Genomic DNA, 13,405 nt, shown 5'->3' with positions numbered 1-13,405 from the left:
AGAGAAAGGTGGGAAGTTCCACTGGTAAATCTTTTTGCAATGGCAAAGAAATATAAGCTAGTTGTTCTATCGATTCCATGATGTGAGGATAGAAGGAACTGTTACTCTAGTGTCTCATTGGCCACTGGATTTGCTGTATGTGTTTCTGTCAATTCTAGTTTTATCCAAGGTGCCTTACAAAGTATGGATACTTGGTGCACAAGTGATTCTAATTGCCCCTTTTAGGCCCTGGAGGCCTTGGCTCATCACATGTTGAAGATGAGTGTAGCGAAACCATGGCATCTCCCATCATGACTGGATATTTTGAACTGGAGGCCTATTCTGCATTCAGACCCAGGGTGGTTTCATCTCTGCACTTGGTACTTAAATGAGGGCAATTGTCAGCCCACTAGGTAGACCAGACCAGGAAATCAACTCCACAGGTAGGCTAAGACTTCTTTTATTGAGATTGGCTACAATAACAGAATCTTGCAAGTCTGATTGTACTGTACCTCTTCCCCCTTCTTATAGTTCAATTAGGCAGGCAGCTATCTGAGCTGCTTGTGAATGTTACCTCATTTGCACTTTAAAAAGTGCTTCATCAACTTTTGCCTAGTTAAGGGGTCCTGCATATCTCCATCAAAGTCATCTTCCTTACTATGTACAGTAAGAACTTAAAGGAATATGAAGTGTTTCTGGACATACAAGTGTACACTCAAGAGTCAGGAATTTAAAGGGCATTGTTGACAAGACTGATCATCTGCCAAACATATTACTTCATGAAATTATCCTCTACATAATTTCCAATAGGACTCTACCACTCCACCATTATCACTTTTCATATGGACATTGTATTTATGGTAAATACAGTTATAAAAAAAGCTTTTTCATCATCAAATAGATGGGTAAAGCTATATATGGCAGCATTTCTCAACTTCCCATCTATGGTACCTATGGCAGCATTTCCCAGCTTCAGCAACTTTGAGGTGTGTGGACCTCAACTCCCAAAATTCTTAGCAATGGCCATATTCACTGGGAAATTCTGGCAGTTGAAGTCCACACATCACAAAGTTACCCAGTTTGGGAAACAGTGACCTATGAGAATTTATTGTATAAAACAACAATAATGTTAACAGTGTTTGCATTAAAAAATGTATACAGGGAATACTTTAGTAATATAAAACAAAAACACTTGACAATATAAAAAACCAGAGCCTAGAAACCCATTAAATGAACACATTGTGGCCAAATAAACACCACAAAAGTAGCATCAAAAAAGCCAGAAATAAAATGGATGCTGTCACTAACAAATGAACTCCAAGAGACTAAACCACAGTACAGAATATCTACAATTTAGCATCAGGGATTGGAGATGTTATTTTCCCTGGTCAGTAGGTGTTGGAGTAGCCAACCAACTTCTTAGCTAATTTGGATTTGATTCAGTAGACCCCTTTGCCAGAGCCAATTTCTTTTCTTTCTTCAGTTCTCTTTAAGAAGGAAGTACTTGTTCAGTGATCAAAAGGCCCTTTTCCAAGTGTTCTTTAAGTCCTTCTCTGGCACACATGCCAGGCAGAAAACATCTGAACACCTTCACTTTCATAAGATTGAAAGTAGAGAACAAATGAGCTATGGCAGCAGTCTATTTAAGAATTTCTCAGGTAAATAAAGGCTTGTGGAAATTTTATTTGCCTAGAGGAATATTTAAACAAATTATGTCTGTTGGAGGGGGGAATAATATTTGAGGACTTGGCTGGCAGAGCAAAACAAGAGGTCAAGGATTGCTTCAAAGGGAGGAATTACAGTGACTCCTTAAGTAATCTCATGGGGTGCTGCATGTGTGGATTCTTGAAAAGGCTTTTCTTCAGCAATTTTTCATTCATTTGTGGCCTCACAGTGAATCAGAATTTCCCCTACATAGAAGTAAAAATATGTCTTTCAAGATAATTAAAAAAAAACAATTTAGCATACTGTTCCCCATTCTCAGTATTAATATTTGTTACAAGAGAGGCGTAATGCATGTTTAGAACTTATTTTTATGAGCATGGAGGTTTGTAATGAAACTTTTGTTTATATAAAAGAGAAAATATTTGGATCCTCAGTATAGTTTTCTGAAGCAATTTGAGGATTTTTCAGCGGTATATTTTTCTAAAGCAATTTGAGGGTTACTCATTCACTGGTAAAAGGTTCTCTCATCCATGGCAGTAGGAGACATTTGTAAAGGTTAAGAGAGAAGTAGGTGAATCATTCCTAGGATCTCATTGGTTTAGATAAAGCATTTTTTTCAAATCCTTGTTCTGTATTTTAGATTATTCTGATGGGACTAAACTTTGCCTTCTCTTAAGAAATAAAATATCATATGTGAAATGCATTATCACTTTAGATTCATGGCATTCACCTTTCAGAATCTGTGTGATTTCTATAGAGAAAGTCTATACAAACTGACTAAACAAAGTATTTATAGCATCCAGGAAAAAGCTATGAAAGAAACACAATAGAAAGACTGTATCCTTTTCATATTTTCTTTAAAAAGCAATATAATGGAAATAGATTGGTGACCTATATAACTATTGCAAAAATCTGAGAATCCAATTTCTACCTAATGTAATTATTTTGAAAAACTTGTGTTCAAAATTTATGATACATCTTTAATTTCTGGTTTTTTAGAAAAGTCAGATATATACCTATATTGCTGGTTTTAACTGCTTAGGTAGCTTAATGTTAGCTTACACTCTCTAAAAGAAGTCAGTCATTTTTCCATTTCATTTTTCTCTGAGAGATGTTGGTGATTTAAAGTAAATTGACACTTTTTATACAAATAGATAACCCCCAAAATACCTCGATGCACATTAAAATATATGAAAAGATGGAGGGACTGTCTGCTCTCTCCCAACTGCCATCTCTAGGACAAATTAGTTTCAACACCATGGTTGACAGGGGCTCTGGTTGGCATTCACTGTGGATAAGAGTAGTATTTTTATAAGCTTTTAACAATGTTAAGGCCACTGAAAGGTAGGGATCATTAATAATTTAATCATATGCCTACTTACATACCCAAAAGCCTTAATGAGCTTACTTTTGAATAGATACTTATTGGATTATGCTGTAAATGTTTAATAGTTCAAAATAATGTAACATACCAGAAAGTCCTAAAAAGAATATAGTAAACTTGGGACTATTACTTCTCCTTCACAAAGAAAGGTCAAGGTGTTTCATGATAAAATGTTTTTTTTTTCTTTTGAAAGGGATTATCATATAAAACGAACTGGAGATGTTATTCCTGCCTGGCATAATATTCCAAAATCACATAGCAGTAGCATCTTGGAATCTGCCTCATCTGTAGCCTGCAGGACAAAAACTAAATATTGCTTTGATAATGGTAAGGTGTCACTCTCTGTTTCCAAATACTTGCAATCCTGGATGATATTATGATCTCCCCTTTTTTCTAGGTCTTTGTTCACAGATATAGGAGATGATGTATGGAGGATAGCTCAATGCAAACTCAGTGTGTGCCAGCAAAAAAAGTTAAATCCCATGCTAGTAGTCATTAGGAAACCACCAGTGTCATTAGTAGTTTTAATAAGACAGTACTTTATGTAGATCTATGGAGTGATTGCACTTTAAAAACTGTACACTTCAGATAATTGCTGGGAAAGGTAAAGAAAGCTGAAGCAAAATGAGTAGGGAGCTAGATCAATTCCTTTATGAGAAACACCAATAGCATTTGGAGCTTTTTAGATTAGAAAGAAGGAGGGTAAACAGCAACATGAAGAAGATGAAACCATATGGAAAATATGCATCCAGAGAATTGACTGTATTAATAAATAGCAAAGTTGGGCTAAGCAAGTGAATGGGCACACGTAGATCTCTTTTGAACTGGTTGTTCCTCTGTAAAGTGGAACTTGTAACTGTGTGTCTTATGCACAGAGTACATAGAAATAAACTCTATTTACCAATGCACTCTTGTACTTAAATATAAAGTTACTACAAATTCTTAAATCTTTGTCCTAATAGGACAAGCATATGGTTCAATTTTTCCACTGAGATAAATCTGAGCTTTCTCTGTTTACATACTTTATTTACTTTCTTGAATTCCTAACCTATTACTACAACTATTTGGAGTTATTATGGCCCTCCAAAATGGTTGTGTTTGGGTACATCTAAAAATTAACTCTTAAATTACATCTAAAGAAAACATTACAAAATTATAAATTATATTAAAGAAGACATTAGAAAAAACATGCTTTTGCAAGACATCTAGATGGAAGCACAAAATATGCCACTAGCAAAAAGGTATTTTAATCTGGTGGTCCTGTTTGGGATTCTTCAGGCTTTGATTTTGTTCTCTACCACTGCTTTAGACTGTGATTAGTTGTAGCTAAGAAGGTATTTGCATGTATCTGGAGTTTGAATATTGCTACAGGGCATCTCCTCAGTTAAGTTGCTGTGAAGGACACATAGGTCAATTAATTTCAATTACCATAAAGGTATGTTGTCTAATTTACTAATCACAAAGCCTTTTTGTTCCCTGCTCCCACGATTGTCTTGCTAATGCAGATTTTTCCAGATTGTGTTTAATAGAGAAGGTGATAGGTAGGATTATGTCAAGTACTTTATACTTGCCCCAAAAAATATTACTGTATGGCTGAGCCTCTTAGTAAGCATTACAAGCCCAGCCAGCAGACATTCTATAGACTGTTTTTACCTCCTTGAGAAACCTTTTATTGGAAGCTATTGCTTGACCCAAGATTTCTATTAGCTACAGTTCATTTAAGTAAACTGGTCTAATAAGCAGCACAGAAAACTGTAAAAGTAAATAATGAAGTAATTAAAGTAATGTAATGTGAAAGCTTTTGCTTTTTTCCCTCTGAAGGTGGGGAGATACTTGTTTCTTCCAAGAGTGAACTAGATGAATTACAAGAAGAAGTAGCAAGAAGGGCCCAGGAGCAAGACTTCCAAAGGAAGCAGGAAAAGGAACTAGAGGCAGCAGTGGGCTTTAATCCTCGCCCAAGCCGATTCATGGATCTGGATGAACTGCAAAATCAGGGTAATGTGTGTGTAGGATAATCAGGTGGGAAAATGATAATAGATAGTATGCTAATCTGATATACATTCAGGAAGACAGGCATATGAATTGTAAAAAAAAATTGGTAAAGAGTAGTTCTTTTGCCATTATTTAGTAAAACAGAATAAAGAAAAAAAACAGCAGAAGAAAGAGAGCAAAAAAGAAAGCAATTCAGAATAAAAGAATAACGTGTGTGTGTGTGTGTGTGTGGTAGGTATGTATGTATGTATATGAGCTTCTCATATATGCATGTAAAATTTTATATCACAGTTACAGGATTTCATTGGAATTGTCCATATTTAATGTACACCTGTTCATAAGATACAAGTAACATCAGTGCAACTTGTTCATAAGACACAAGTAATATCAGGACTTAGTCTACTGAGTAATTGGGGCCATAAATTTATCCTTCCAATGTTGAAGGAAACATTGAAGGAACTCTCTTAACAATAAGAAGTGCACAGATAATCCATTTCCTTTACCCAGCCATCAATTTCCATGTAATAGCTATGGATCTCAAAAGAATAGGACATCATAAAGAACCTAAGTTTTAAGAAACATTTATTTATGTATTTATTGCATCTCCAACAACATGATTTACTCACACTTTGCCAGTACAAATGTATTGGGCCCAATAAGTCATAAACATTTTTGTTGAATAAGCTATAAACTAACATCTGTTGGAATTTTGATACTGACAGTAAGACAGTTTCCTGTTGTTTAGACAAAATGGGGATCTCCAATTCTCGATTCCACTCAATCTTTAACATTTACATATCAGATTGATTTATAACAAGTATTTGTGGGCTTTTTTGTCTCATAGGTTTGAGTGGTCACTTCTAATAGTTTAGTGTCTCTGAAGCTGAAAAAGTTGCTAATCTAAATCAAGATGTCAATAAATGTTGTAGTTGTAAATACTGCTAGTGAGTGGTAACAGATAAATTATATTTATTCTTTAATAAAGGAAACAATAAAAACTCATCATCCAGAAACTAAATTGAGATTTTTGCCTTTTATGACGTAACTTTCAGAAGAATAAATGATCTCATTACCATAACTCTATAGCAGGCAGTTATTGAGGAACAAAGACAGCAATCCCTATGGCCACTTAGATGGCTCCCAAGGGAACAAGGAGAGATTAAACAAGACTGTGCCCTTTATGGCTGAAAATGTGTATGTCTTCAGAAATATTTAATTCCACAGTTTGTTTTGGCAGGGCAGTTTTTAAGTGTGGCATTTCTCCTTAAGGATTAAAAAAATCTGAATGAATATTTTCCAGTCTGGCCAGGAAACGTTTGTACTTTTAAAAAAAATGTACATACGGTCAGCATATCAGTCCAGGATGCAATGAAAATTCCTTCCAGAAGAATTCATGGCAGAAATGTTTTGCAGTACAGTACATCTCTACTAAGCTTGGAGTCAGAGATCTTCTCTCCAATATCCTCATCCTGCAGCCACAGAAATTTCTGTGGTCTTTACCTCTTTGAGATCAAGAAAGGCGAGAAGGTAGTAGCTCACTGGTGTAACCTGGTCAGATTAGGAGAAGAACCAGATCCATACAATGTAAAGCTCTCTTAACCCTCAGTCACATAGTCTGAAGAAAACCATTTTTATAATAGCTTGAACCTGATCTAACTTTCTGGCTCAATGTGAGCAAAGTTATTCTTTTCAGACAAAAACAAAGAAAAGGCAGGGGGTATAGCAAACACATTTCCTTCTTCCCTTCTTTGCTAGAATGAATCCAATGGGTATTTGAAAATAGCAATGCACTCAAGTTACTTTAGCTGTCACTAATTCTTGATTATGGGAGGTCACACAAGGCATATCAATCATTATGACAAATTTGGCTGTTTCTGTTAGTAGAAAATGTATGAGAGAATCACTTTTTAATTTGTTTGTTGATGCTATTATTTTTAAACCAAACAGTGATTCCAGATGAAGTTTTTATTAAGGAGGATGGACATTATATTTGCACAGTGCCTTTTGTTTGATAGTGCTAGTTTGTCCATCAGGATTTGTGACTACAGTTTCTCAGAGCAGCTTGCTAAAACAGGGATAAAAAGAGGTAAAAAGCCAGTATAACTTAAAACAATAACAAAACACCAAGAAAAAAATTAAATTACTAATTTAGTTTTAAATTTAAAAGTCTTAATAGTATATCCAAAACTTATCAGACTAATTTGGAATAATTGAAATAGAAACTCTGATGAATATCAGAATGTGTGAATAGCTTCATAAGGAAGACTAACCCACGAAGTCAAGTCACATAGAAATCAGAAATTGATATTCAAAGTGCTTAGAGTACTAATGCTAATATCTAATACTTGGACAGAGCATTAATACTCTGTCTAATACTTACCCAGCTGGTTCATGAGTCTTAGCCACTAAAAAATTCTATGTGCTATACATGCCACTTAGAAATCTAAAGTTAGTAGAATCATAGAATCAAAGGGTTGAAAGAGACCTTGGAGGTCTTGAAGTTCAACCCGCTATCCAGGGCAGGAATCATCAGATCATTCCAGACAAATGCTTATCCAGCCTTTGTTTGAAAGCCTTCAGTGATGGAGCAACCACAGCTTCAGAAGGTAGGCTGTTCCACTGCTTAATAGCTGTAGCAGTCAGGAAATTCTTCCTTATTTCAAGTTTGGATTTCTTTCTGCAAAGCTTCCACCCACTGGGTCTTGTCCTACTCTCCGGCACTACAAAGAATAAATCCACACCCTCTTTCCTGTGATGGTCTTCAAATATTGGAAGACTGCCTTTTAGTCTTCTCTTCTTAAGGCTAAATTTGCCCATTTCTCTTAACTGTTCTTCACAGGATTTGAGAACTTCCAAGTACTCAATCTATGCTGTAGCTCAATTTATTAAATTGAGCTGCTGGGTTTCATTCACATGTTAGTGAGACCCTGTTTCAACCCTCTCTACTCTATGACCTCCCTTGTTATACATGTCTTTGCATCATTGGGGGGGGGTTGTTTAGATGAAGAGGGAAAGAAGCCTTGAATGGAAACAAAGAGTGCTGCCCCTTGCAGGGAGGACGGGTGGCTTTGAGAGGCCCATGCAAGAGGCAGATTCGGTCTTTCAAGAGTCACTGCATCAAGAGCAGAAGGGAGATTGTGCTGCAGCTTTGGCTCTCTGTAACGAAGCTATATGTAAGTATTTATTAATTGCTTCAGCTTACTGTGCTTTGTACAGTTTACTAATATCTAATACCATCACCTAAGTTAACAGAATTAACTGTTTAATGCAAATTAACATGAGAAAGGGGGTGGGTAGGATTGTAAAAGTGTCTTTTTTCTGAGTACCATTCTTCCTTGTAATATCAGAATTTACCTACTCTTTTTTTTAAGGGGGCTCCTTCTCAAAAGGATGATAGCGAGAAGGGCAAATGAATTCTTCTTGATGCCACCTATTCTATCTGCTAATTATGCTTTCCTGCAGCTTCTCCTGCATACAATTTTCTCAGTTCAGAAACTGGTTTATTGAAAAGTTTTAATTCCCAAAGTACAGCATGAAGTTGCCTGATCATGCAAGAAAGCAAAATGTATTCAGTTGTTGAAATGTCAAGAAGATGAGGAAAAGGAGGTGTCATTGTTTAAAATACGTGCTGTGACTTTTGGGAATCTGTGCTGCTGCATTTTTTTTTTTATTTCATATTTTTGATTGGCTAATTCTCCTTCTCCTTCCCCATCCTCCATTCTCTTCTTGCTGGTTAGCAAGGTTGCAGACAAACTGGCTTTGGAATATTAACAGTATTTGTTTCTAGAAGTCTGCTCTAATGTATTAAAAAAAAAAACAAGAAAGCAAAATACAGACTTCAAGAAAGCTTTGCCAGCAAGTGTCCCAACTGGCTTTGTATTGGGTTTCGTATACTGACCAGCTAACTGGGACTAAAGACAAGTATTTGAATTTAAATGGTTAGTTACATGAGGGTTAGAGTGGCCTAGGTCACAAAGGGCATTTCATTAAAAATCATTTAAAATCTTGCTTAATTTCATTATTTTATTTCTCATTAACTTGTTTGGACATGTAGCTAACCTGAATGTGCATTATTGGGAACAGATGCATCCTTGTGAACTTTTTCATGGCAGTATTTGCATGTTCCTTTTTATGCTTTTGTTGCATCTTTTCTTTTTCTCTCCTTCCCCAAGTTTTGTTTTTGTTTCTGCTATGTTTTCTTTTGCTTTTTAGCTAAACTAAGACTTGCCATGCATGATGCCAGCTCTAGCACTCAGAGCAGAGCTCTAGTCGATAAGAAGCTGCAAATCTATGTCCGAAAAGAACGGAGCCTCCGGGATCGCATGCAGCAGCAACAGCCTGTACAACTGCCGCCCACCTGCCACCCACCACCGGGGGGCAACATGACACAATCTACAAGGTAGATTAAAACAATCTTGCAATACTCCAGATCTGAATTGGGCCTGATCTGGAAAGAAGCACTGAATGATACGTTTCCCCTGTTTGTATGAAACTTAATTATTTCATTCAGATCTTGAATAATAATCATGGACTCTCAAGATAATTCTAGAATGAACTTCAGCTGTAAAATATTGTTACCCCTGATGCAGTATTAGTATCTACAGTATGGATCCAGCTGGGAAGTGACACTACAATCAGGAACTATATACATTCACTAACAGAAGAGGGCATATTCTGGTGAGGGCACACATGTTACATGTGCCAGCGTTTTCTGTGGAATCTTTTAAGGATAGTCCTTCTATGCTTTCTATTTTGTTTGTTTCTATGGTTTTAGGGCTTCAAATGGCACAGGCATACGTTCAGGGTAAGTATCTGTCACTAGCAGCATCCTGAGCTAATAAGTGTCTAGGGGATTTAAAATGTGGGAGTACACCAGAAAGTTAAGTACATCACACACACACACACACACACACACACAGACAAATATATATGCATACGTGCATATATATTACATAATGTTCATACATACACACATACATATGCATACATGCATATATATCACATACGTGCATGGGGAGAATGGGAAAGATACACATATACACATCTGTTCTCTTATGTTTTGTATTCTACACAAATACATATTCTTTTCTTCTGTTAATGAAATCTGGTTGAGAAATTGTAGATTGTAAAGGTTGGAAGGGACCATGGAAATCATCAAGTCCAACTTCATGCCCAATATAGGCTTACTCTATTATTGTAATGGTGTGTGGAAATGACAGGGTGAAGAAACTGAACCAAAGGAACAATCAGATAAAAGGCAGCTTAGCCTGCAGCAGAAATGTGGGTGGGGCAAGAAGCTCAGAAGCTCCCTAGTTTCTTGGGCTGTAAAGGAGATGCGGGGAGAGATGTACTTTCAGACTTGCAAGATTCTGCTAATGTAACCTTACAATAAAATAGAATTAGCTCATCTGACTGTTTCCTGTCTGGTCTACCATGCAAGGCTGACATCAATCTTACAAGTCCGCAAGTAAGTCTGCAAGTACATCTCTCCCGTCTCCTTTACAGCCCAAGAAACTAGGGGGGTGTCTCTTCTGAGCCTCTTGCCCCCCCCCATTCCTGCTGCAGGCTAAGTTGCCTTTTATCTGACCGTTCCTTTGGTTGAGTCTCTTCACTCTGTCTCCCAAGGTCATTCCACACACCAGTACAATTAAAGCATCTCTGATTGATGGCAATCCATCCCTTTGTTTAAATGCCAGCAGCATTCCATTGCTGAACAGTTTGTACCTTTAAAAATTCTTTCCTCTGTCCAATTGAAATCTGCTTCCTTGTAATTTAAAGCCACTGTTTCTTGTCTTGTCTTCTGAAACAACACTGAACAAATCTACTCAGTCAAATCTACATGGCAGCCCTTCAGATACATGAAGACAGCTATTATGTCTCCCAACAGTCTTCTTTTTTCCAGGCTAAACACACCCAACCTTTCCTCATTAGTTTTTCTTTCCAGCCCCAAATGGGTTACTATCGTCTGGACATGCTCCAGTTAGTCAGTTTCCTTCCTAAATCTGGTACCGAGAACTGTGCAAAATAGTCTAGGTATGATTTGACCAATGCAGAATAAAGAGGAACAATGCTTCTCTTGATCTTGATGCTACTCTACAATTGCATTTTCTTTTTGGCAGCTGCATCACACTATTGATTCATGTTTAGCTTGTAGTCCAGCAAAACATCCAGGTCCTTTTCATGTGTACTAAAGCCCATAATAGTAGCTTCTTCCTATCCTGCAGGCATACCTTTGTGTTATCTTGGGTTTTTTTCCTTAGTTCAGTATAGAACTTTGTATTTGTCTCTGTCAAAATTCATCTTACTAGTTTCTGCTGATTGTTCCAGCTTGTCAAGATCCTCCTGAATCTTTATAACCCTCTAAGGTACCTGCTATCCCCCTATTTTTGTATACTCTGCAAATTTGATAATCATATTTTCTAACCCCTCATGCAAGTTCTACATTCAAGAGTGCAGGGTATAAAAATGGAAACTTGTTCTACATTCAAGAGTGCAGGGTATAAAAATGGAAACTTGTATGCCAATTGACATTTCCCTCAATTTTGACACAGAGCCATTTGCATAAACTTTTGAGGGGCAATCAGTCAGCCACTTCTGTATCCATCTAATGGTAGCATAATCCTGCCCATTTTTGTCATCTTCTCTACAAGAATTTTATGGGAGCCTTTGCTGAATGCTGTGTGAAATCTGCCACATTCCCATGGCCAACCAAACTGGTCACACTATCAAAATGGAATCAGGTTCATTTGGCATGATTTATTCTTAATAAACCCATGCTGGTTTCTGACAAACAATGCTTGTTTTTTTAAAAAAATTCTCACAAAGCAACTGCTTAATAATCTATTCCAGTTGAAGCTGAAATCCTGCATATCAGATCCTATACCCTGACTAACCCCAGTGCTGATAAACTGCCATCTAGTATGGTTTTTCAATTTTAGTAAATGTTGGAAGATTATTCTAAATAGTTCTTTCTGCTTGTTGAGGAGAGTTGTTAATTTTTAATTCTGTTTTCTACCTTACAATCGCAAAAGAATTAGGAAACTACCATGTTTTGGCAGTGCAATTGAAGAGTTTTCCAAATGACTGTAGATAGTGGTTTGGAAAGTATAGGTGGGATATAGGTCATTGTTTGCCTTCCCTTCACTTCCAAAATTACTTTTTGTTATTTGAACTTCAAAGATTTTAGAACCAACAATACTTTCTTCATGAGCAAAAGAGACAGATATGTCCAAGTTGAATTTCTATTCCTTATGATTTTTACTATATCTGAAAAAGAGGCCTGGATGTAGATTTTGTGCAATTTTGTGATTAGTTGTGTCTTTGTACCAAATTCTTTATCAGAGTAGCAATTTCAATTATTTATCATAATAGTAACATAATAACTAATAACAGCAAGGACTTTCAGCAGAATTTATAGCAAACTATAAATCAGGATCAGATATACATTATAGATCAGCATCTCATTAGGGTATTATTAGTATTAGTATTATTATGTTGGGTAGAAGAATGACCAGTTTAAGGATCTTTTTCTGTGGTTTCCAGCTTTATCCTAGAATTGTTTTGATATACTGGAATCTGGCTATAACGTCAGATTTTTCTCTTTTGCCATTTAGCAGTATATTGATGGTCAGGAGCTACATGCAACATTTGGAGGGCAATGAAGCAAAACATACTGAGCCATGTCATGCATAGATAGGCATAGCCAAGATTTTTATTTCTTTCCAAGGCGTTGAAGGGATCTTTAATGCTCTTCTTCTTTTTAAAATAATGTTAAACAAATTTTAATCAGTTTGGTGCAGTGGTGAAGGCACCAAGCTAGAAATTGGAAGACCGTGAGTTCTAGCCCCTCCTTAGGCACAAAGCCAGCTGGGCGACCTTGGGCCAGTCACTCTCTCTCTCAGCCCTAGGAAGCAGGCAAGGGCAAACCACTTCCAAAATCTTGCCAAGAAAACTGCAGGGATCTCTCCAGGCAGTCATCTGAAGTCAACACTGACTTGAAGGCACAAAAAAAAAATAACTTATACTATCATTTTCATATGTTTCTTACCTCAAAGTGGCAGGAAACCATGCCACTGATTTACAGCTAGTATGGGGGTTGATGGGGTGTTTAGAGACCCTGAAAAAAGAGTTTAGGGGCACAAGTTGCTCACTCTCCTTGATATATTTTGCCCTACCATCAAAAAAATAATCTCTTGGATATTTCTTGCAAAAACCATATTGATATTGCTTCAGTTTTAATAGTTATCCTTCTTTCTCTGGTCATGGGAAAAAACATTCATACAGTATAATTTATTATTGCTATTCCTTTTTTTTTTTTTACTATCAATAGTTGTGATCACTTGTCACAAGTGGAAACCCTTATTAAAAAGGAAAAGTCAGATGTGG

At 36.6% G+C, this 13,405-nt stretch overlaps 1 protein-coding gene across 1 annotated transcript in view; it reads left to right on the top strand.

Annotated features, from left to right (window-relative positions):
* The window catches only part of USP54 (ubiquitin specific peptidase 54), an 88,951-nt gene that overhangs the window by 52,175 nt on the left and 23,371 nt on the right, over positions 1–13,405 (top strand). Inside the window, exons 14-17 of the mRNA XM_063307624.1 lie at positions 3,222–3,355; positions 4,850–5,023; positions 8,074–8,193; positions 9,233–9,419. Coding sequence (XP_063163694.1) covers positions 3,222–3,355; positions 4,850–5,023; positions 8,074–8,193; positions 9,233–9,419 — 615 coding nt within the window. The remainder of the gene's footprint in view (positions 1–3,221; positions 3,356–4,849; positions 5,024–8,073; positions 8,194–9,232; positions 9,420–13,405) is intronic.

This window comes from Candoia aspera, chromosome 6, assembly GCF_035149785.1.
Source record: "Candoia aspera isolate rCanAsp1 chromosome 6, rCanAsp1.hap2, whole genome shotgun sequence".
Lineage (NCBI taxonomy): Eukaryota > Metazoa > Chordata > Lepidosauria > Squamata > Boidae > Candoia > Candoia aspera.
This window is presented reverse-complemented; position numbering and strand designations above follow the sequence as displayed.